This window comes from Wyeomyia smithii, chromosome 3, assembly GCF_029784165.1.
Source record: "Wyeomyia smithii strain HCP4-BCI-WySm-NY-G18 chromosome 3, ASM2978416v1, whole genome shotgun sequence".
NCBI classification, from domain to species: domain Eukaryota; kingdom Metazoa; phylum Arthropoda; class Insecta; order Diptera; family Culicidae; genus Wyeomyia; species Wyeomyia smithii.
Window position 1 is genome coordinate 191,459,808 of NC_073696.1, and position 24,845 is coordinate 191,484,652.

The following is a 24,845-nucleotide window of genomic DNA, read 5'->3' on the forward strand; positions in this document are numbered from 1 at the left end:
ATATACCGTCAAATTTCTACAAATTTTTTAAAGTAAATCAATTTGCTACTGAAATGAATACAGGAGCGGTTACCCTATTTCTGCTAATTCAAGCTTGTTTTTGGAAATTTGAGGTGAACATTTCAAAGATTAAAGTATTCTTAGTGTAGTGAGTGTTTTTGTTTAGTGATTAAAACAAAAAGTGGTCCGCTAGTGATGAAAAAAACTTTGGTTGGCTGCTGAACGAGTCACGTTGTAGCCGTACAGAACAATGCGCGGATTTTGTTTTCTGAGGTAGGTGATTAAATTAAATGAGTTTCCGAGTGCAGATGCCCGACTATAATATCAAATTCAGAGCTAAAAGCTAAAAGTGAGTTTTTGAGGATTCTATTTTATGAGAAATCTAAAGTGAACTAAGAAGAATCCATTCCATGGATTAGCAGATTGGTTTAAGAAGTAAATATCCGTTTTTTCCTGTTTTCAATTGTGTTTTCATGTTGTATGAGATGAATATATGGACTGAGATGAATAATGGAGCAGTTCCTAGTGTTCATAAATTCTTTCGGTCAAAAAAAGTTTTTTAAATTTTTTTTTCATACGAATTATTCATCTAGTGTCACTTTGGAAAACGTGGTCCCCGTGGCTCTGTGGTTTGCGATGTTGGTCGGCTAGCTCTTCCACACGGTTGTGATATCGGGTTCGATTCCCGATCGAGTCGAGGATCTTTTCGAGCTGGAAATTTTCTCGACTCAGCACTGGGGCACGGTGTATCATTGTACTTATCTTACACATGCAAAAATGTGCCGAAAACAATATCGATAACGAATTCTCTCAACTAATCTAGTTGATCGAGACCGCTATTAGCCCCAAGGCTAAGCGTGCGATATTGTTTTTGTCACTTTGGAAAAATCCCAGTTGTTACATTTTGAGATTGGTACTTATTACCATAAGGTGATAAGTGTTTCTTATGTAAAAAATTTCAAGAAATACGATTAAACTATCAAATTTAAAATAAAATTAGCTGCATTTGCCAAAAAATACAAATTTAGTTTTCAAATACAAAAATTATCTAGTTAACAACACCTAGTTTTGACAAAAAGAAAGCGTTATCTTGCAACAAAGAGAGGGGTCCTACAGACCGGGAGGTATTCTAGCCGACACCAAAATTGGGATTTTTCCAAAGTGACACTAGATGAATAGTTCTGCCAACTTTGAACAAAATCTGTGATGGTCGTGTCCAAGTTCGTGCTTATTCGTGGTCACTTCGTATGGAACGACCCTTTTTTTCCTCATCTATAATTTATTTGACACGGCACAAATACAATTTAATGTTTAACGGCGCCAATTATATCTGGTAGCTTACTTTCTAAAGTATCTTAATAACTAAAAGCAAATTTTTTATCCTCGCTGCCGACTACGAGCTGAAACTAAATCTAACTTAAAGCTAGAATGTTTTGCATTAAAAGCACTGATTTGTTGTTTGATGGTTTTCCATCGCCATAGGTAAGCAGCATATTGAATATGTTCCGCTGCTGGGCCAAGATATTACGGACTGGCATATTGGGTTGTCTCCCTCGGGACCTGAGAGTATCGTGCGGGTCTAGTTGCTGTTTCCGGATCCAGGGTCTTAACGTGTTCTTGTCGTTTGGTTGGATGTAGGCGGAAGGGAATAGGATTAAACTGGGGCGTGGATGGATTTCAGGAAAACGTATATAAGGGACATGTAGGATAGGTCACGGCTCGCCAAGACATCACGAACAGGAACAGCCGGCTGCCTACTTTCGGCCTGCAGGGAAGCTATTAATTTAGACCTGGCGTCACGGTGTACAGGGCATGACCAAGCCACATGCTCTATGTCGTAATAACCCTCACCACAGGCACAGATACCACTTTCCCCGAGCCCAACACGACGGAGATGCGCGTCAAATCTATAGTGATTGGACATAAGCCGGGACATCACGCAAATGAAATCCCGACCTACATCCAACCCCTTGAACCACGGGTTCGTCGATACTTTGGGGATTATGGAATGTAACCACCTTCCCAGTTCCCCTCTGGTCCAAGCATTTTGCCAACTGATGATCGTATTCTGACGTACAAGTGCGAAAAATTCATTAAAAGCAATTGGTCTTTCATAAATATCACCGTTTGTTGCGCCCACCTCAGCCAAAGAGTCCGCTTTCTCATTGCCCGGTATCGAGCAGTGAGAAGGGACCCACGCTAAGGTAATCTGAAACGATTTTTCGGATAAAGCACTCAGATGTTCCCGTATTTTCCCCAGGTAATACGGAGAGTGCTTAACATCTTTCATTGATCGGAGAGCCTCAATGGAACTGAGACTGTCCGTAAAGATGAAATAATGGTCCGTGGGCATTTTTTCGATAGTCCCTAGGGTGTACTTAATTGCAGCCAATTCTGCGACGTAAACAGAAGCAGGATTATCGAGCTTATGGGAGACGGTTAAATTGTTATTGAAAATACCGAAGCCAGTGGACCCATCAAGAAGTGATCCGTCAGTGTAGAACATATTGTCGCAGTTGATGTTTCGATATTTATTGGAAAAAATTTTGGGGATCTGCTGCACGCGTAAATGATCCGGGATTCCACGAGTTTCTTCTATCATGGATGTATCGAAAAACACAGTAGAATCAGAAGTTTTTATAAGTCGACACGATTTGGAATATTCGAAGAAGGGTTAATATTCTGGGACATGTGATGGAAATACAATGTCATAAAACGGGTTTGAGAATTAAGTTCGATTAACCTTTCAAAATTTTCAATCACGGGACGGTTCAAGACCTCACATTTGATAAGAATACGAGAAGACAGGCTCCAAAAGCGGTTTTTCAATGGTAGTACTTCAGCTAAGACCTCCAAGCTCATCGTATGGGTCGATTGCATGCAACCTAAGGCGATACGCAAACAACGATATTGTATTCGCTCCAGTTTGATCAGATGTGTGTTTGCTGCGGAGCGGAAGCAGAAACACCCGTATTCAATAACAGACAATATCGTTGTTTGGTAAAGCCTTATAAGGTCTCCTGGATGGGCTCCCCACCATTGTCCGGTTATTGTACGAAGAAAATTCACTCTGTGTTGACATTTTTTTCATCAGATACCTAACTTGACAACCCCAGGTGCCTTTAGAGTCGAACCAGACACCAAGATATTTGTGTACCAAAACCTGAGAAATCGTTTTACCCATCAATTGTGTTTGAAGCTGAGCAGGTTCATGCTTCCTAGAAAAAACTACTATCTCAGTCTTCTCCGGAGAGAATTCGATACCTAGCTGTAAAGCCCAAGCAGACAAATTGTCCAAGGTATCTTGCAATGGTCCTTGCAAATCGGCAGCTTTGGCTCCTGTAACAGAGATTACACTGTCGTCTGCAAGTTGTCTTATCGTGCATGAATTTGCCAGACATTCGTCGATGTCATTTACATAAAAGTTGTAAAGAAGGGGGCTTAAACATGAGCCCTGGGGAAGACCCATGTAGCTAATGCGAAAAGTTGCCAAATCGCCGTGCGTAAAATGCATGTGCTTTTCGGACAACAAATTGTGCAAAAAATTGTTTAAAATTGGAGAAAATCCTTGTCGGTGAAGTTTGCCCGAAAGAATGTCAATAAAAACGGAATCAAAAGCCCCCTTAATGTCCAAGAACGCAGACGCCATTTGTTCTTTGCGAGCATACGCCAGCTGAATATCTGTTGAAAGCAGCGCAAGACAATCATTCGTCCCTTTGGCACGGCGGAAGCCAAATTGAGTATCCGATAGTAGGCCATTTGATTCGACCCAATGGTCTAAACGACGGAGTATCATTTTTTCCATCAATTTCCGGATACAGGATAGCATTGCAATCGGCCTATAAGAGTTGTGATCAGAAGCTGGTTTCCCTGGTTTTTGGATGGCGATCACCTTCACTTGCCTCCAATCCTGCGGTACAATGTTTTGCTCCAGGAACTTATTGAACAAGTTCAACAAGCGCCTCTTGGCATTGCCGGGTAGATTCTTCAACAAGTTGAATTTGATTCTATCTAACCCAGGCGCGTTATTGTTACAGGACAGGAGGGCAACTGAAAATTCTGCCATCGTAAAAGGTGATTCTATCGCGTCGTGGCCCGGAGACGCATCACGAACAATATTTTGCTCAGGAACAGAGTCCGGACATACTTTCCTGGCAAAATCAAATATCCACCTACTTGAAGACTCCTCGCTTTCATTGACCGTTACGCGATTCCGCATTCTTCGGGCTGTGTTCCAAAGAGTGCTCATCGATGTCTCCCTCGACGTCTCGTTCACGAACCGACGCCAATATCCGCGTTTCTTTGCTTTAGCCAAGCTTTTAAGCTTGGTATCAAGCTCCGAATACCGTAAATAGTCGCCAGGTATACCTCCCTTCTGGTAGGCCAAAAACGCGTCGGATCTTTGCGTGTAGACATCGGAGCACTCTTGGTCCCACCACGGAGTGGGAGGCCGTTCTTTAATCGTTACGCCGGAATATTTCCACGTTTGGGCTTGCAACGCGGCGTCGAGAATCAAGCCCGCGAGGAAGTTGTATTCTTCAAGTGGTGGATGATGTTGAATCGAATCGACCGCTTTCGAAATCATTTCCTCGTATAACTTCCAATCGACATTCCGTGTGAGGTCATACGGAATGTCAACTGGTCGCATGCGAGTTGACCCGTTATTAATTGAAATAAAAATAGGCAAATGGTCGCTACCGTGAGGATCGAGGATTACCTTCCATGTGCAATCCAACCGTAGCGACGTCGAACATAAGGATAGGTCCAAAGCGCTTGGGCGCGCTGGAGGTTTCGGGATACGTGTCATTTCGCCGTTGTTTAAAATAGTCATGTCGAAGTCATCGCAAAGGTTATAGATTAAAGAGGAGCGGTTATCATTGTAAGGGGAACCCCAAGCCACGCCATGAGAGTTGAAGTCTCCCAAAATCAAACGTGGCGAGGGAAGAAGTTCTATTAAATCAAAGAGCAGCCGTTGCCCAACCTGTGCTCTGGGAGGAATATATATTGAGGCAATACAAAGCTCTTTACCTTGTATTGTCATTTGACATGCGACAACTTCGATGCCTGGAATCGAGGGGAGGTTAATACGATAGAAAGAATAGCACTTTTTAATCCCTAAAAGTACTCCTCCATATGGGGTGTCTCGATCAAGGCGAATAATATTAAAATCATGGAAGTTGAGATCAATATTTGAAGTAAGCCAAGTTTCACAAAGGGAAAATGCATCGCATTTGTTTTTATTTATCAAAACTTTAGACGAATCAATTTTTGGTAAAATACTTCTACAATTCCACTGCAAGACAGAGATAGAATCCTTCATATACGCAGTTGAATTAGGCATCGAAGGATACAATCGCTGCAAGGAGGGGCCATTGGGCAGTCAACAGCTTCAAAAATGATCTAACTGTTGGGAGAAATGCTGTAAGAAAAATTTTAATTTGATCGGGTACATTGAAAGTTTCAAAAATCCAGTCAACAATGTCAGAAAATTTCACTAATCCAGAGTTTGTTTCATCAACTGGATGTGCAAAAGGAACAACTGGGGTTTTAGATGTTCCTGGCAGTGCTGGGAACTCCTTCTGGGACTTTAAATTTGCAAGCCCAGGAGGAGTTTGCTTCGGTTTTTCCGCAGCACTGTTTGGTTTGCTTGTAACTTTCATTTCACTTTGAGAAATCTTAGGACCTTTTCTGGGAAGTTTAGGAGAGGAAATATTTTTTCTCTTTCTAGACTCCCCAGGATTGGCGTAAGATGTTCCCGCTGGTGAATCGTCAGAATCGGTTTCATCAGAGGACAGCAGATCATAAGGGTTTGATGTAATGGGAGAAGTGGGAACGGTCTTCTTCAGCATCTCAGCGTAAGAACGCTTCGAACGCTCTTTGAGAGACCTCTTTATTTTATCCCTGCTCTGCATGTACACCGCACATGTCGAGAGCTCATGCTGACTCTCCCCACAGTGAATGCATTTTTCAGCATTTTTACTGCAGGAATCATCCGCATGATTCTCCCCACACTTGCCACAACGTGCCTTATTGCAGCAGTAGGCGGCGGTGTGGCCTAACTGCTTACAATTCAGGCAGTTCATGACGCGAGGCACATATAATCGCACAGGGAGACGAACCCGGTGGATCGAGACGTGGCTTGGTAGCGCTGACCCGGCGAACGTAACTCGAAACGAGTCTGACGGGGTGTATACTGTTCTGCCACCGATGATCGATGCTGACCGCAATTGCTTGCAGTCGAGCACCTTTACATCGGGACAGGTTTTGTTTTTAAAGCACCCTTTGGCACTTGCCAGTATACACTCGACGGACAGACTCGAATCGGTTATGACACCGTCGATCTCCACGTCTCGTGCGGGTATGTAAACGCGATACTCGCGGGTGAAGAGCTCAGAGCAAGCTATATCGTTGGCCTCTTTCAGGTTACTGACCACGACACGGAGCTTGTTAGGCCGGACCTTGGAAATTTCGGTCACGCCCTTGTACTCCTTCGTCAGGTCTTTAGAAATCTGCAAGAGGTTCAACTGTTTCGATTTCGGTCCCGCCTTTGGCCGAAAATAGACACTATAGCTGCCCTGGGCTCCGTCTGGGTAAAGCCTGGGGCGAGGGGGGACTGAAGAATGAACAGGGGAGGGGGTAACAGAAGGGTCAGGGTCAGAGGGGTTCGGGGATGGTGGCGCGGGAGGCGAGGGATCTACATCCATCCCGCTAAGTCTAGCGCACTAGCGCCGACAAGAGCACGTACCTTTTTACTTCTCCCTTCCAGTAAGGTTGGTTGTCCGATCGTTCGAAGTTGCAGCCGTTACAGCCAGCAGCACCAATACAGCAGCACCAAACAGCCACCAGCAGCGAGCCAGGTGTGAGATCACTCTACACAGCGATACAACTCACTGTCAACTGATGGCTTCTTCTTTTTCCTCTTTTGTGTCTCGTCCACTGCTGTAGCACAATTCAGCCAACAGCCAAATCGGCTTACGCACCAGCTGGTAGTCACGATGCGAAACAGTTGCACAAAGGCGCGACCTTGAACCCGGATTTATTTCACTCGACCAGGCAAACAATGCCAACACTTGTTCACACGTCTTTTGTTTTATATTCTATCGGAGCGATCACCGATCACACGTCCGATACTGATGCGTGTTCGGCACAGAATGATGGAACGACCCTTATAGTGTATGTTTCAGCCAGTTTGGTGTACAAGCAAAGATTCCTGAGCTACAATGCTTGGAATAAACCTTTGCCAAAAATTGAATATCAAGAGTGATATTCTGCAGTAGTCTAAAAATTCCTCCACCTGTGAAAAATAATTAGTTCGTTTATCCATATCCAAGTACGTGAGCAAAGTTACATTCAAATTAAAAATAATCGATCGAATTTTCGCGTATGTTAAGATCATTTGGCATGGAAAGGCTCATATGCTGAGAGTTCGATGAATGTTTGTTTAAATATTTCACTTGAAAGGCGTTAAAGCAAAAGACGAACCATTCATGTAAAATTATGCAACTCTTGAGCAAATAACACTAATTGACGTAAGTCGGGGATTCTTTTGAGAATTACGGAAAAATCAGCATTCAGAAAAATTTACAGATTAAGCCCGTACAATAAATTTCCGAACATTCAGAATAAAAGTAAATGTGAAGACTTGGCAAACAAAGCATTGAATTTGCTCCACTAACACCGTCACGCTCCTTTTCAAGTTTTTCCACCAAATTAGATACCTACTCGTCTTAAATTAATAAATTGAATTTCGCGCACACCAAATAGGCGTGAGGTAGTGAAATGCTGGAAATCTAGTCTACTCTTGTGCGAATGAAGGAAACGCAACCGCTATCATTTGTCCTTTCAAGGAATGTAAATTTAAGAATGGTGAGCCGGAAGATTCACTCAATAGCATTATAGATGAGGCCTTCACGGTTCGTCACAAGCTTGATAGGCGAGATGAAAATGGAAATGTCACGTGCCAGCTGCGAAGGTGTTATGTTGTTTGCCAAAAATTCATAAAAACCCGTTGGCTATGCGTCCAATTTTGTCCTGTATAATGTACTCCCATCGGAAAAATGCGTTGCGATGGCTTTTAGGTACGTTGGCACCAAGCCAGAATAAGGAAATATACATTTCACGTATGCTGTATGTTCGTTTATTGAAATCATATTTTTTGGTTCCAGAAATTGGAATAAAGTTACAAAAGCTTTTCAGTTGTATTTCTTTTAATTTCTCCCAATGCTAAACCTAACTGGCGCTATCAATATGTAAAGTCTTTCTTGTATTCATAATTAAAACTAATAATTCCATTAAAAATAGTTTAGGGACCTTTTTGTGACAGCAGTTTTTTTTAAATCACTTCTGAAAGCGGGAGGAGGCAGCTGCCTAATGCGATCTACCAGATCATTCTACAAATCTGAACAGATGAAAAATTGCCAAACGAGTAAGGCCTAATTTGCCCTATCTGTAAGAAGGGCCATCAACTTATCTGCAGAAATAATATAAGTATCATGACGGATAAAAACTTTACCCTACGACAGATTCTAGATAAGTTCCAATAAGATAAGATAATACAATTAGCAGATTCACGAGCTGTACCGAGTGTACAATGTGTTGAAATAGTAAAGGTGATAAAACGCGGCAAGTGGGTTGGGCTTGTAGTCAGAATATCTGAAGTAAGAGTCGCCAAAACTATACTCAGAAGAGATCCAGGAAGAGGCTGAAGACTCCGGGGTAGGCCTAGCACCGGGGTAGGGTGTACACTTTCGAGAAAGTGTGTGATCAATACTGATAACGATTGTATAGTAGTTAGGCAAGGCTATGAACAAACCGCTATTTCAAGTTGAATTTGGGGAAAGACGAAAGACTAAAGGCTGGATTACACCAAAGATGACTAGAACAAGATTCCTGACTCCCAGTTTTTTCATACATTTTGCCCACGACACCTTTACAACGGTTAGTGCTGCCATCTGATGACTTAAATTCGCATAAAACTATGGTTATTAGCAAAACCATTTTATCGTGTATAATCCGCCAGATGAAAACAAAAACTAGATGGCAGCACCATATGAGGGTATTGAAAATTATATGGCCGCACCGTGCAAGGATATTGAAAATCAGATGGCAGGACCATACAAGGATATCGAAAAAAAAGTGCTTCACCTTTCACCACCTGGCCGCCATTATCATATTGCCAGTATACAAATTAGTTCGACTTCTGTTCACGCGCAGCGACAATCGTGTCCGCTGTATAATGCAAGAGTCAGGTATCTTGTACTAGTCATCTTTGATTACACTTTTTGACCAAGCGTCAAATATTCGTCACTTTTTGACAGATAAAAGTTTGGTCAAAAAAAAAGTTTGTCACTCTCCAATTTTTTAATGTGACAAACACGGGCAAAAAGAATCATGATGTCAAATAAATTTGACCATTATGTCAAAAGGTCAAATATTTTACCATTTGGTCAAAGAAAGTAATACAGGTTTTAAGGCAGTTTCAAGCAAAATGTAAAAAAAGAATAATATTTTTATTGACATAACATTTTGCAGTTCTAGAAAAAAGTTATCTATGGTGTTGAACTGCTAGAAACGCTAAGCAATATGACATTGACAGCACGATCATACATAATCGACTGCACGATCTTATCTTGTAGGTATTACTTCCAAAGAAAATTAATTGCATTGACTTGCTATTATGTTTGTGTAGAATAAACAAATAAACTATGTTTATAAATTTGCATTCACTTGACTATTAAATAAGTTTAGTGACTTTGAGTGATAGTGTTCTTGATTGTTTAACAAACAATGAAAAGGCCATGGAAACTGATAGAAGGGTACTACAAAACTTAGTACCTCTTGAAAGGTAAAACTATCATTGCTTATATATACCATGGAGACCAAGAAGATGGTAATTTTAGTTCTTGAGTTTAGTTCTAAGTCATGAGGTTTATGCAGATTATGTTTTCTTTCACATACCTGTCCGATTTGATCGAGGAGCTTGTACTGGTTCAGCTGTAGGAAACTGCCCGACTGCTCGATCGATACACGGCGAGATTCCCGCAGCGGAGCTCGCCGCCGACCGCTTCGTGGACTACCATAAGGACTGTTGTACGGACTATAAGGTACGTTCGGATAAATTGGTCGAGTTTGGTCTAGTGTTTGCAGTTTCGGAAGCACTCGCCCCCGGAACGACACTCCTGCGGTGTGGATGTCCAGCTGAGATTCGCTCCTATTGCTTGCTTCTATCAGATCGTCATTGTCTACCAGATCTAGAGATTGAGTTTTTGGTAAGATTTTAATATGTTGAGTCATGAAGCGTACACTGTGGGAGGATGCGTTAGAAAAGCCAAATGGTGGCTGATGTTGTGGTGGGAAGAAATAAGGAGATTGAGAATGATATTGTTGGTTGTAGATGGGTGGTTTGCTCGAGCATGCGACTGCAGATGCAATGGTGGCAGCCTTAGCACCGTTATTAGCAACTGCTGCAAGACTGGACGCTCCCGAGATCTCGCAAGCCGGTGCATTGTTAGATGGGGTTTCCATGGTAATTGAAGGCAAAGGTGGTTCAGTTCTTGGATGACACATATCACACAAGTTTACAATAGGTATAGAGGCGTTAGTCCCGTCCGAGTTCCGCACGGGTGTTAAGGTGACGGAATGGTGTCTATGGTTAGTCGTGCTGTTATGGTTAAGACTGATGGTTATTGATGGATTCGCCGAGGTCACGCCGACCGATGGCTTCGTTGTGTTTTGGTCACTTGGTTGGTTAGTTGAGGCATAGCTAACATTCAAATTGACCGGTGGATTCGCTGTTTCAATACCTGGTTTCGGCATGCTAGCTTCCTTTTCATCTACCTCTCCGGTTCGTATTACTGGCTGTGTTATTACGCTAGAAAAATTGGTTGAAACTACTTTATCTACTTGACTATTCGCTGACTGCTTGTCGCTATTGCTAGTAAAGCTAAGGTTTTCAAATCTGTTAAGATCGCTATCTAGAAGACTGTGTTGCTGCTGCTGCTGCTTCTGCTGCTGTTGATTTTGAATGGTTTTTTCTACTACGAAATCGAACAAAAGAGCTGGCGGCGATGGTGGCTCAGGAGGTGTAATGAATTGCAAACATTTCATGCTAGTGCTATTATTATTGTTTAGGAACTTTCGATCCAAATTCACGTCCAAGTTGCCGCGCTTCAGGTCAACGTTTTGTGCTAGTTTCACGTCCGAGGCATTCTCAACAGATGGTATCATGTTATGTGCTAGGGCTGTTTGCTCCATCTCGAGTGGCTGCTGCCTGCGAATAGAAAACGGAAACTGATGAATATGTCAGTTAGTTAGTCGATTGCACGGAACGTTCTTTGTTTATGTATTGTATATAGTAATTTGAAGTATGGTTCTTTGTACACATCTGTTCTAGGATTTTACAATCTATCGACTATAAAACAATGGTCAGCATTATTTCTTATTATTCTTTTTTATTGTTATTCGAAGACATTTCACTCTTTAAATAAAGAGAAATGTGACTTCCGATTCATTTCCAGGAATTTTATTTTGAAAATTAATGGACATTCTGAAAAAATGATTTGAAAATATTTGTGACTTTCAAGCCATCCAAAAGTCAGAATCTTGATGAGCTACAATACGGAATACTAATACTTATTACTAAATTCTATAGGCCTTCGAGGAATCGGATCATGTGACGTGCTCAAATACTTTCTTAATAAGTAATACTTTTTTGAAATATTTAAGAAGAGAAGGTAGTAAGGAAGAAGGACTTCGGGAAAGTTTTCAATTATTATGTTAGAATTTCTGATTTTCTTTTTCAATATAATTACACTATCTTATTTTTGTAAAAATCGAAGAATGCTAAAATCAAAAAAAATATCGGAATTGTGTAAGCAATCTAAGATAGAATTTAACGCAAACGAAAAAACTTAGACTATCACAAAACAATTTCAAACTTACCTTGCCAGCTCGGCAATCCGCGTGGCGCATTGATTACGACAGGTTCCTCCTCCATGCCAAGATGATGCTGGAAAAGAAGATACAGAAAATAAATATCACTGCTAAGGTCAATGAAAAACGGTCTCTTATAGGGATGGAAAATGTATTAACAGATTTCACCTTCTTCCTAGCTGGTGACAACGTAAACTGGCTGTAATTGATATGTGTCACTACTGGCATCAGCTTGAATTAGCGGCGACAAGGTACGAAGCTAGAACAGTTGATTTCAGTTAGGTTAAAACATCACAATCCCGAACTGGCGTTCTTAGAAGAACGCAGTTTGTTTTTCGTTTGTTTGCTTGAATGATTAATGATTGTCGCGCTACTACCAAAGTCCAAACAAAAAAACTGTTGAAGAAAAATGTAGAGATTTCAACTCGGAAAAGACTTGTTGGATGTTTGACCTATTCAAAAATATAAATCTAGTAGCAAAAAAACCTATTATTATTTTGTCATTAAACCATCAAGACTGTAATTTATCAAACAGTAGAAATTATAGTCTGCAGAAACGAAACATTAACGTAATATATATAGCCTCAATTCGTCGATTGAAAATTACTCGTTTATGGATAAACGCAATTAAGTTATTAAGTTGAAAATCGTGTCCGCCAAAATACAAATAGTAGGTCCCCGTGGCAATTGGGACTGCCGTTTAACCTGTTTCGTGACGTCTTATACTACAAGATTTAATGCCGTTTAATAGGTTTTTTTGTACCAAAACCATTCATTTAGCATTCATCTGAACTCTCCCAGATGGTAATCTTTTCTTGAGTGCGTTCGCATTACATGACCATCGCTCCAACGTTCGATTTCATCAGACCAATCGGTGCGAAGACCGTTTACGGGTGCTGCCTCATAAATACTCGGTTAAAGCAAAATTTTATCGTATTTTCAACTATAAATTACCGTATTCGTCGGACTCGTGGATAGGTATTCATTATTTAACCGTTTCATTACGCCCCGAGTTGAGAAACTGAAATGTTCATCATAATTAGAAGTAAGGTAAGTAAAAGATACTAAAACCACGCGTTGTGTTTTATTTGCGTGACGAAAAAAAATTGCGCGGGATGAGTAGCAAAGCAAAGGTAGTGAACAGAAAATTACCAAGAGATACGTAGGAAAGTCATTAAATTCGATTTTAATTGTATTCAATATAACTGGGTAAATTTCGTAATATATTGAATATGCAATTGATGCAATCGTAACAGCGCGTGCAAACCCTATCTCTTGAAAGAGTAAGAAATATTCCTTCTCAGTGCCTAATTCGAGATAACTGATTGGGAACTGAAGGAAAATTAAATAACATGGACACGTTTTTGAAAAAATAGTAAATAACGTTAACAGTTCGAGTTTTGATTAATTACTCGCGGGGTTCTGATTACTGCATTGAATCTTTGCTCGCCGCAAAGTTCATCTTCCTTCGGACAATCGACACATCCAAAGGAAAGCATAAAAGAGTCAGAATAAAGGATCCCTTTTATTCTTCTAAATACTTTATCGCTCAACAACTACGCTTCAGGGAACGCTTTAAATCATCTCGAAACAATACGATGTAGCTTGATGAAATGATGCGATAGCTGGGCAAAATCAATCAAATTTAACCCGTAAAGACCCGGGACGGAACTTGTTTTTTGAAAATGCTCGTTCTCAGCACGGGAACGACCGATTTGGGAAAACTTGGAATTTTATTCAAGGGGAATACTAGCTCTAAGTTTTGGTAAAAGTGTCACCCCTCTGGACCCCTCCCCGTTTTTGTGAAACGCAAATATGTCTGTGTTTTTTTCTAATTTTTCAAACAGATGGAGCAAACACTGGAAATTTTCATACGTATCAATTGCTCCATGTATCAAATCATGTCAGGTGGATTAAATATGGTATGGTATGCATGCTTGTCTTTTCTCCTCAGAAAACCTCTAGAGTGCAGGAGAACATCTTGCACTGCGGAAACAACTGCCGTCACACTAAAGGGCAAATCGATACGCTCATGCTAGAAGGGAGCGACAAACGATTTTTATCTGTTGAGCTACCTGAACGCACTGCGGTGAAATCTGAAATCTCTCTCTTGCGAGACAATGAACTATGGTGTACTTCCTCACACGTGTGGACATCACGCACAATAATTACACTGCAGAGCTATCTGCGGTGCGTTTCACAGTTGGTTTCTTGAGCATGGCAGAAGAGGAAAAGAGATTGGGAGAAAAAAAATAGACTGCGTTGCTCGTGCCGCTCGTGCCGGTCGAACTTAAGCAGGTATTAGACGAAGCAAATATTTGCTATTTTTGGTACGATTTTTATTTGCACAAAATTAAATCTGTATTAAAAAATAGCAAATATTTGCTTCGTCTAATACCTGCTTTACTCTGGTGGAATTCGTTCGTAGCTACAAGAGGACTACATTTTTGCCCGGTAGGTTTTTTTTCACCTTCCGGACTACTCGCCAGTGGACACTGTAACCGTTGGCTACAATTCTTAGTTTTTTTTTGTACATAATTATTTGTTTGCATGTTTCGAGCCTTCACGTTTCTTTCCAATACAGAACATAAGCACATTAGTCAGGACGAATGCCGCTGCAACAATATAAATCACTGTTTGGTCGATGAGGCGGGACTCAGCATGGCGCAAACTGCTTCAAAAATGAAGATTAAAATTAAGCGCAAAACTATTGGAGGGAACTGGCGGACTTTCTGAGACTATAAAAGGAAGTGGACTTGCAGACTCGGGAGCTTTTTTTATACACCAGGCGTCCGTGTGCTGTTCAGCAGTGAGTTAGACCAACGATTGGACCCCCCCCCCTCTTGGGGCTATCGGTAGTGCGTTTGCAGATTGGCCCGCAGCTACAGGAGAACTGCGCAGCACACGGTTCGGCCCGCGAACTTGGAAAGGTTCCGCGCCTAACCCGTAAAGGAGCATCGACACCCTCGGACAATATATCCTAATCGTTAAGGAGGGTCCCCTCTCGGTGCTGGCCATTGCGGTCAGCCGCGGTCAGGCCGATTGTGTCAAAGAGGGAAGACGCCTGCAACATTGGAGATCAACGTTCGAGGTCATCGGGTTCCGGCTATCCGCCATCCGCTTGCCGTCTCGTACCGGTTCGGAATCGGGTTGCGCAGTCGAGAGGACTCCTGCGCAGCCTAAGCAGCGAAAACTAGTGAGTAGACCTTACACGCCACACCATCATTTGTGATTACACACCCACACGCCACAATTACACGAAATAAAATAAGTAAAGTGAAGGTTCTTGGTTTTTGTACTTTATCCGCGTAATCGTTGATTACCCGGTAGCTAGCCGACCCTGCGATACCAGCAATAGGGCCTGCTCTGCCGCAACCTTTGCCAGCCGTAAGTGTTGGGAAGTCAGTCGGTATCAACACTGTTGTGTACTTCTGAGCTTTCTCTCTAGAGTGATTCACCCCTCTTGTTTCTATCAGATGTGGGGTGAGCTGAAAGTGTGTTTGTCTCTCGGTAAGCTGGTTGAGACACTTTGGAGTGGAGAAAGAAGCAGTGTGGTGAAAGCATTTGCTACACGCAGGCACATACTGGAAGGAAAGTGCGCGATGAATTTTTTCTCCTCTTCTTTCACATACTGAGGAGAATGACAAGCATGATGGTATATGAGAAATCATTTGGAGTTTCCAAATGATTTCAGTACAAAATCACAAAACTAGTATTTCCATGAAAATTCAAACAACAAAACCGTTTTTCAAATTTAAAGCTCTACATTTTTGCGGTAAGGTCTCCTGAATCAATTTTAACATGCAAACATTTGAGAAAATCTGTTTGAATTCACCAAAGTACGTATTTTCATGGAAACCTGATTTTTCAGTCTCCCACGGTAGGTTTCAACTTAGCTTTTCAATTGTCAAGCTCTATATTTTTAGAGTAACGTCTTCTGAATCCAAAGATGGTGAAAGATTTTTTCTATTATGCACGGATTCGGAGAAAATCAAGACTTCATAAGAACTCATACTTTAGTGAATTCAAACTCGTTTTTCTCTAAATCTGTGCATGCTAGAATAAATCTTTCAACATCTTTGGATTCAGAAGACGTTACTCTAGAAATATAGAGCTTGAAAATTGAAGAGCTAAGTTGAAACCTACTGTGGGAGACTGAGAAAATCAGGTTTCCATAAAAATACTCACTTCAGTGAATTTAAACTCGCTTTTCTCAAAATATTTGCATGCTAAAATAAATATTTCATCGCATATTGATTCAGGAGACCTTACCAATAATGTAGAGCTTAAAATTTGGAGAACGATTTTCTTATTTGATTTTTTATGATATTACGTAGTTTTGTGATTTTATACTGAAATAATTTAGAAACTCCAAAATTCACTCTTACATACCATATTCATCTGCCTGACATGATTCGATACATGGAGCAATTGATACGTATGAAAATTCCCAGTGTTTGCTCAATCTGTTTGAAAAATTAGAAAAAAACACAGACATATTTGCGTCTCACGAAAACGGGGAGGGGTCCAGAGGGGTGGCATCTTTACCAAAACTTAGAGCAACTATTCCCCTTGAATAAAATTCCAAGTTTTCCCAAATCGGCCGTTCCCGTGCTGAGAACGAGCATTTTCAAAAAACAAGTTCCGTCCCGGGTCTTTACGGGTTAACAGCGCCGCACAGTGGGGCAGATTGGTCTGTTGGTGCGACAAAACCTCATAACTTGGAAATGGTTGTTTCCACAGTGTTTATGTCTTGGCAATGTTTTTTTTTTATTCTCGCTTATTTTCCGTCGGTCTAGTTCCGTCACTGTTGTGGCCAATCACCGGCGCCCAGGGAGGCGACTCCACACCCAGGACCCTAACTCACGACCCGTTTATCAACGGACCGGCGCCAACGGCTTTACTTCCTCATGCGATGGAAGGCGTGATTCCAGAGATTTTTCGCCTTAGAAAATCTCCCGGTGTCGGCTAGGATTGAATCTAGACCAGTTGGGTTGGTTGTGAGTGGATCACGCCACCTCACAACCATCGACACCTATGTCGGCGGTGGGATTCGAACCCAGGCGTCGAGCGTGGTTGGCGGAGACGTTACCAACCACACTAGGCCCCCGCTCCTTTGGCAATGTTGTTCTGCATAAAAATATCTTTATGAAAAATGTATTCAAGTAGCTTTAATTTTCTTCCTACAGATGGCGCTGACATCTATCTTCTGAATAAATGGTGCTAGCCATTTTGTTTCTTCGGGAAAGGTGTTCATATCATCAATTGACATAAAGTTGTCGAAAATATCAAAATTGTAGGATTGACTATTAACGAGATAGAACTATTTTTATTATTTACAAAACAAAACCCCATAACTCCACAAATTCAAATCAGAATATTGGTGTCTTCGGCAAAGTTGTTCGAATGATTGTGATCTATCTTCAATGTTTGGTCTAGATCAGTTTATACTTATCTAAATCACTTTGTTCAAAAAGTAAGCCGAATAACTTTTTAGGTTCATGTTATAAAGGTCTCAAGTGTCACGCAAAGTTGATCAACTATATACGATTTACCATTTTGCGCATCATGTTTTGATCTACAGAACTTTTTTTATCTAGAAATCTTTATTTAAAGGGAATATAATTTATATCTTCTTGATGTCAAGACAAGTAGGTTTGGCATTTTCAGGCGAATTTTTCTCCAGGATTCCTTTGACATCAATGTACAACATGCCTGGATTACTGTTTGATCTAGATCGCTCAATTTTGAAAGTGAAATTCTTTTTGCTACTCAAGTTCAAGTCTGAGCAATTTTGTGTTCTGAGATCAGTTGTTACGATCGTTTAATTGTTTGGGTCATGCATAGCAAGGTTTAAGTCACTTATTTCACACGCATACACATACACATTCCAAACGTATGATCATGTTTCATGATATATAACAAAAATGATTGAATTTAAATAGATTACAGAAACATTTATTCATCGTCTTCCAAATCATTTTCAACGTGAAGGAGTTTCTCGACCTTTTTTTTGTTTTGCGGGTATCAGTTGAATCGAAGGGTCAAATGTAACCAACATTCCGTTCAATACATCTTGCATGGTTTCAATTCTGCTGATCTTTTGGCTGTGCGCTTCACGAATTTGTCAAAATGTGATGTCGTCATATAAACGCATGATTTATGCTTAAAAACATGCTGTACCAAAAATCAAATAACTTTTGAAGCGGCAGAAAGCGGCAGGTAAAGTTGAGTTTTTTGAATAGCTAAGACTGGAATCTTCAAATTTAAGAAGAATATAGAGATGGAACTCGCTGGTAAATCAATTTTTCAAATGTTTGAAATTAGTGAAAAATTGGGTTTTTTATCTGTGCGAAACGTTGTGCTGAATCGTGGTATGTTAGGATATACTTAGCTATCTAAGTTTTTTTTCCTTTAACTCATGTTGAAGAGATTTCTTGCATAATATCGTTATTATTTGGGAGCTCCTGCATTTTGTAGGTTGGTGAAGATGATCGAATTTTTTTTTTGATTTCATCAAATGTTAAACCCCAACTTCTCCTACCTGACGGTGTACTAAAACATGCGAATTCCTTACAACCTATGATTGATTCTTGGTTTGTAGGCATTCTAGTTTCTGCAAAACATCGATTTCGAACCTAATTCCGAAAAAAATTTAGGTTTTGTCTGAGCTTTTGTATGGGGCTGCCCCAGTATGCGCCGTGTGCGTTAGTGGTCTCTGGTAAACATGAAAAAAAGTATTGTGTAAAAAATCGTTCAGTAGGTGCGAACTTTGCTTTTGCTTTGATTCGATCGGTTCATTTCGCGAATATTCAGCTTACTCAGAGTATAGATTTATAACCTAAGGGCATTTTCAGCGGTGGTCCAAATCGTTGTTTCGTTCTTTTTTTTTAACAAACACAAATTTACTGCTGCAGCAGTGTTGTACATTTTGTTTTATACCAGATCTAAACTGAAAATTTTTGGAACTGGTACGCGTTTTGATCTACTTTTGTCACTTTTTGGAACAAGAAATAGATCGTTCTTAAACCCTTTGCATGCTACAATGTCATATTTTAATTGAATACCTATAGCTATTTCCATATAAGCGTTTGCGAGTATTCTGGGATAAACAAAACAAAAGTTTTTCACATCAATTCTCAATTCATGTTTGTGTTTTTTTCAAAAAAGAAACGAACAGTACTGTCGTTCTTGGCTGGAAATAACTGATGACTCCATGAAGGAAACCGTCCAGCAAAAGGGAAAATTTTGGAAGGCCGTAAAGGATCACGCCCAGGTTCAATTATTTGTTTTCAAACCATCAGTCACCAGGTAAACTGTTTCTTCATCTGTTCTAACCAATATAATAGAAGCATTTGAAGAAAGTTGCCTGTTGAAACGGAAAACTTCTAGTAAGGACGTTTCTTGGTGGAACAATAAGCTTGAAAGGCTTAGAAAATCATCCAGAAGGCTTTTCAACAAGGCCAAAACTACCGGCAATTGGACAGAGTATAAGAGCTGGTTAACAGAATACAATCGAGAGATCCGTAAATCAAAGAGAAGGGTTTGGAAGCTTACATGTGAGCAAGTTGAAAACCTGCCTGTTGTAGCTAGACTCCATAAACCCCTTTCTAAAGATCACACTAACGGACTTGGCCGCTTAAAGAACGAAAACGGTCAGTTCACAACAGATTCTCAGGAAACACTTAGTATCATGATGGATACACACTTCCCAGGCTCGACTCAATTGACTTCTGTAAACGCACAGGACTTCTATATAGCTCATCCTAGCTCAATTCATGACAAGGTTGAAGCTCAAGAATTAGCCAGTGTAATATTCACGACGTCAAGAGTTGAATGGGCAGTGGATTCCTTAAAGCCCTTAAAATCGCCAGGGCCAGATGGGATTTATCCAGTGCTTTTACAAAAAAGCAAGGATATTTTAGTCCCCTCTCTGGTGGAGATGTTCAGGGCTAGCATGGTACTAAGCCACATTCCTAGTAAATGGCGGGAAGTCCGCGTCATATTTATTCCTAAGGCTGGAAAACGTGACAGGACAAGTCCCAAAGCATACAGACCAATCAGTATAACTTCTGTCATTTTGAAAATGATGGAAAAAATCATCAATCTACATATCAAATTATCATATTTGAACAGTAGACCATTGAGCAAATTCCAGTTTGCCTACCAAGCTGGTAAATCAACTGAAACAGCACTCCACACGTTGGTCTCAAAACTAGAGAAGTCTTTTGACGCTAAAGAAATCTCACTGGCAGCTTTTCTTGATATTGAGGGAGCATTTGACAACGCTTCCCATGAATCTATAAAAAAGCAATGTTGAATCGAGGGTTTGACATGTGCATCTCGAACTGGATACTTGCTAAGTTAGACAATCGGTTAATCACAGCCAATTTAGGAAGATCAACTTTAACGACAAAACCAACAAGAGGTTGCCCGCAAGGAGGGGTTTTATCTCCTTTATTGTGGTCTCTTGTAGTCGATGATCTTCTTAACAACTTAACAAACCTAGGATACGAAGTCATCGGGTTCGCTGAGGACATTACTATTTTAGTTAGGGATAAATGCGGGTCTACTATTACTAATAGAATGCAATCCGCCCTAAACTACACACTCAAATGGTGCAAGCTGGAAGGACTAAACGTCAATCCTTCTAAAACAGTCATAATCCCATTTACAAGAAAGAGAAAATATAATATTGCAACTCTTAAGTTGGGAGAAACACAGTTGGTGCTATCCAAGAGCACTAAGTACCTAGGTGTATTGCTCGACCATAAGCTCAACTGGAACGACCATCTAGAGTATGCAATCTCAAAGGCAAACAACGCTCTTTGGGCTTGCAGCAATACATTTGGCAAAAAGTGGGGACTCAAGCCGAGGATGATCCACTGGATATACTCAGCAATAGTGAGACCCAGAGTAACATATGCTTCGCTAGTGTGGTGGCCCAAAACCACACAAATATCAGCTCAGAAGAAGCTAGATAAACTACAACGTCTGGCATGCTTGTCAACAACAGGAGCAATGGCCAGTGCACCATCCAAAGCCTTAGAAGCTCTTTTATATCTTCTACCCTTGCATCAATATGTACAACTTGAAGCCGAAAAAAGGTGCTCTTAGGCTCAAACGTGTTAATTTTTTCAGGAAGGAGATCTACAGGGACATTTACGAATCCTCAAAAATTTCCAACTGAACACCTTAGTAACCATGAATGAAGATCGGATGGACTCTAGGACTAACTTCAGTGTCCCTTTCAAAGTGATTGAATCCAATCGCACCGAATGGGAAGAAGGAGGTCCTAAAGTTCGTCCAGGATCAGTCATTTTTTTATACAGATGGCTCTAAAATGGGCGAGTCTGGACCAGGAATAAGTGTATCAATTCCAATGGGACAGTGGCCACAGTTTTTCAAGCCGAAATAAATGCTATTTTAACATGCACGAATATTTGCTTAGCTAGGAAATATAAGTATGCCAATATCTGTATTTTCTCAGATAGTCAAGCAGCCCTCAATGCATTAAAAGCATATACATGCGAGTCGAAGTTGGTATGGGATTGTATTCAATCCCTACGACAACTAACTGCAACAAACGTTGTTAATCTATACTGGGTGCCTGGTCACTGTGGTATAGAAGGAAATGAAAAAGCCGATCTCTTAGCAAGAATTGGTTCAACTGCATTCATTGGGCCGGAGCCATTCTGTGGGGTATCTTCATCCTGTTTGAAATCTGAGCTCAGAGGCTGGGAATCCATGATGATTGATGCTAACTGGAGGGCTCACCCCAAAGCAAGACAGTCTAAACTATTCATTACACCATGTAATGGAATCACACGGAACCTACTCAGTTTGAATAAAGCGGATCTGAGTACGTTAACTGGCCTACTGACTGGACACTGTCCGAGTAGGTATCACCTTAAAAAAATAGGTAAACTGACAGATGACATATGTCATTTCTGTAATTCTGAAGTAGAAACCTCGGAACACTTACTATGCCAATGCAGCGCATTGATTCAGCGAAGACTGCGTATTCTTGGAAAAGGTGTCCTTACGCCTAACGAGATATGGTCTGCTGAACTAACGAAGGTAAGGAACTTCGTCAAAGAAGCCATACCTTCTTGGGGTGAAATGCAAAGTCTGGGGGCGACTATCACTGATACCCATAGTGATGGAACGAACTGACAGTGCATATAAAGTAACGCGGAGTATACCACAATATATCTAACTAATGGTAGCAGTGGTCATAGGCTCCTACAAGGAAAAAAAATCAGTCACCAGGGAGCTAAATACGTTGGCTATCTAGCCTTCGTTAACCGCCTCAATTGTAGTGAGATTACCAAGAGGCCAGAAACATGTTCACTGAACTGAAAACGTTCAAAATACAGGCCTGCAGAGATTGATCAAACGAAAACGGAAGACGAATATTTTAAATATTTTATTTTAAATATATTTTAAATATTTTTCGCTATCCTCTGAAGCCCTACTTGTGGCAGAAATTTTCCGATCATACTAATCCATCCTGAAAAATGTCACTGACGTTTGGCTCAAACCGTCAAATCCATAAAGTCTTGAGGATATAAAGTGTCTTGCCAAAGTAATTGTTTAATGTGCGTAAAAATTATCGAATTTCCGCTTGCTGAATATTGAGTGCTTTATATTATAAAAAGTCAAAACCAGTGCGGCGAACGCAAAATTGGCCTATATTAGCTGGTTCAATTCAGATTTCGCTGGATTCTAGTAGAAAAGTTGTTTCAAAAATAGACCACCGCTGAAGATGCCCTAATGTTTCGTGAAATAGCGTTAATTAATGTTGCGAACGAATCGCAATGATTGGATGAAAACAAGAAGGAATTGATTTGCTTGTGCAAAAGCATAGGATTCATAAAATAATTTCAACGCTGGTGCTATGAACCTTTGTGGATAAAGAATGCATGTAGTGAGGCGATAAACATAAGCCCTGATGACGTTAAAGATTAAATCAATTTAGGTCAAAAAAATGAACAATCAGGTAAGATCATTAATCTCGCTATATATTATAGAACGGTTCCAACGTAGTTCAACGAATAGTTTCAAATGGATTGTCACACAAAGATAAACATTGAGATTTTCCGAAATCATTGTTTTTTTTATATCTAACATTTTAATTCAAAATGTCCATAAAAAAGTTACTGAAATTTTTTATAAAGAAGTCGTTAGTCAGTTAGATTTAATACTTTGAGAACAACTGCTATCTGAAACAATTTCCTTTCGGTTTGCTTTTCTCACGAAGCAACGGCGAAGGCTATAATTTGGGTCTAGAAACAGGCTTTATAATTGTAGGATACATAGCAAAGTTTCATGCGGCAATTCGAAACAAAAGAAGTTGTAATATCAACCGAGTGCGTATTTCTTGTAGGTGCCTAATGAGTTCATATTTTCTAAGTGCTGGTCAGATGAAGTAGAACACAAGTGGTGAAATTCTTCTATCGGATTCTTTTAATTCTGTAAATCTTTGTTTAACGAAAAATAAGCAGCATGAAAGTGAGTAATTGAATGTTTTTATTAGAGTTACTACCTACGTAATACTATTTCAATCAGATGTGATTGCTATGAACAGTTTCACGTCCACTTTTTGGTATTTTTCCTTCCAAACATTGACGATTACTATCAACCAATTTAAGAAAATCTTTTTCAATAGTTTTCCAAAAAGTTTACTGGCAGGTGCAATACCGTAAATGTAATTTAGCCCAGGAAAATGAGCTTTGGTGAAACTCATTTTATTTTTGAATTTAAGGTAAGTCAGACGAAGGCTGCGTGGCTTTTGCTATATCTATGAGCCGACGCCATTGTACTCGATTCATGGCTGATCATCGCCATTCTTGCAGGCTGCATAGGCAGCGAAGATATCTTTCCACTTGGTCGATCCACCGTGCTCGTTGCGTGCCACGTTTCTATTGGGTCGTTATGCAGAACCATTTTAACTGGGCTTTCGTCCGACATCTTTATGACATGTCCAGCAACCCGTAGCCTACCGATTTTGGCCGTATGGGCTGTAGTGGGTTATCCCAGCAACTGATGCAATTCGTGGTTAATTCGGCGTTTCCATGCACAGCTTCCACCCACCCACCGTAAATCGTATGCCTTCGTACCTCCGTTCGAAAACCCCAAGGGTACGCTGGTCCTTCAGAAGCAAGGTCCATGTTTCGTGGCCGTAGAGGACTATCAGTCAAATAAGTGCTTTGTAGAAGGTGAACTTCGTGGAGCGAAGATTTTGTTCGATCGAAGCGTTTTCCGTAGTCCAAAGTAAGCGCAATTGCCGACCATAATGCGCATTTTTATCTCTCTGCTAGTAACGTTGTCAGCGTTCACTAGTGAGCTCAAACACATAAACCACTACGATTTCGTCACATTCAATTAGAATCCTTGGAGGGGGGCTCATAGAGTCTTCCCTCGAGCCTCTACTTCTTAAGTATTTTTTCTTCGACATGTTTGTGAATAGTCCGACTCGTTTGATCTCTGCTTTAGGTCTACTATACGTCAACGTCTCAAACTTGCGTGCCATAATGTTAATGTCGTCAGCGAAACAAAGTAACAGGCTGGACTTCCTGAAGACCAGTCGTGTCTATCCCCGTTCTTCTAATAACACTTGGCAATGTTAAAAAGTAGACATGAAAGACCATTACACTACCGGAATCCTTGTGGAAATTCGAATGAACTCGAGAGCGTCCCCGAAACTCTATCCATCATCGCTATGATCAATCGCGTAATTTTTGTCTGAGAACCCGTGTTTGTGCATAATTCGCCATAGCTGGTCTAGTTCGATTGTGTCATACGCTGCTCTGAAGCCGATGAATAGGTGGTCCGTGGTTACGTTGTACTCGCGGCATTTCTGAAGTACGCATTGCAAAGATTTGATCCCTGGTGGCGTGATCAGTTTAAAC

General features: G+C 40.7%; 1 protein-coding gene across 3 annotated transcripts in view; it reads right to left on the reverse strand.

Moving 5' to 3' along the window:
• Positions 1 to 24,845, reverse strand: part of LOC129733265 (calcium/calmodulin-dependent protein kinase kinase 2) — a 187,277-nt gene that overhangs the window by 7,369 nt on the left and 155,063 nt on the right. Inside the window, exons 3-5 of one of the 3 annotated variants that reach the window (XM_055695008.1) lie at positions 11,941 to 12,007; positions 10,803 to 11,269; positions 9,958 to 10,250 (exon numbers count right to left, since the gene is read on the reverse strand). In XM_055695008.1, the coding sequence (XP_055550983.1) occupies positions 9,958 to 10,250; positions 10,803 to 11,269; positions 11,941 to 12,007 (827 nt within the window). Of the gene's footprint in view, positions 1 to 6,745; positions 6,889 to 9,957; positions 11,270 to 11,940; positions 12,008 to 24,845 lie in introns of those variants that run through there. The other 2 variants (XM_055695007.1, XM_055695009.1) reach the window with 2 other exon arrangements.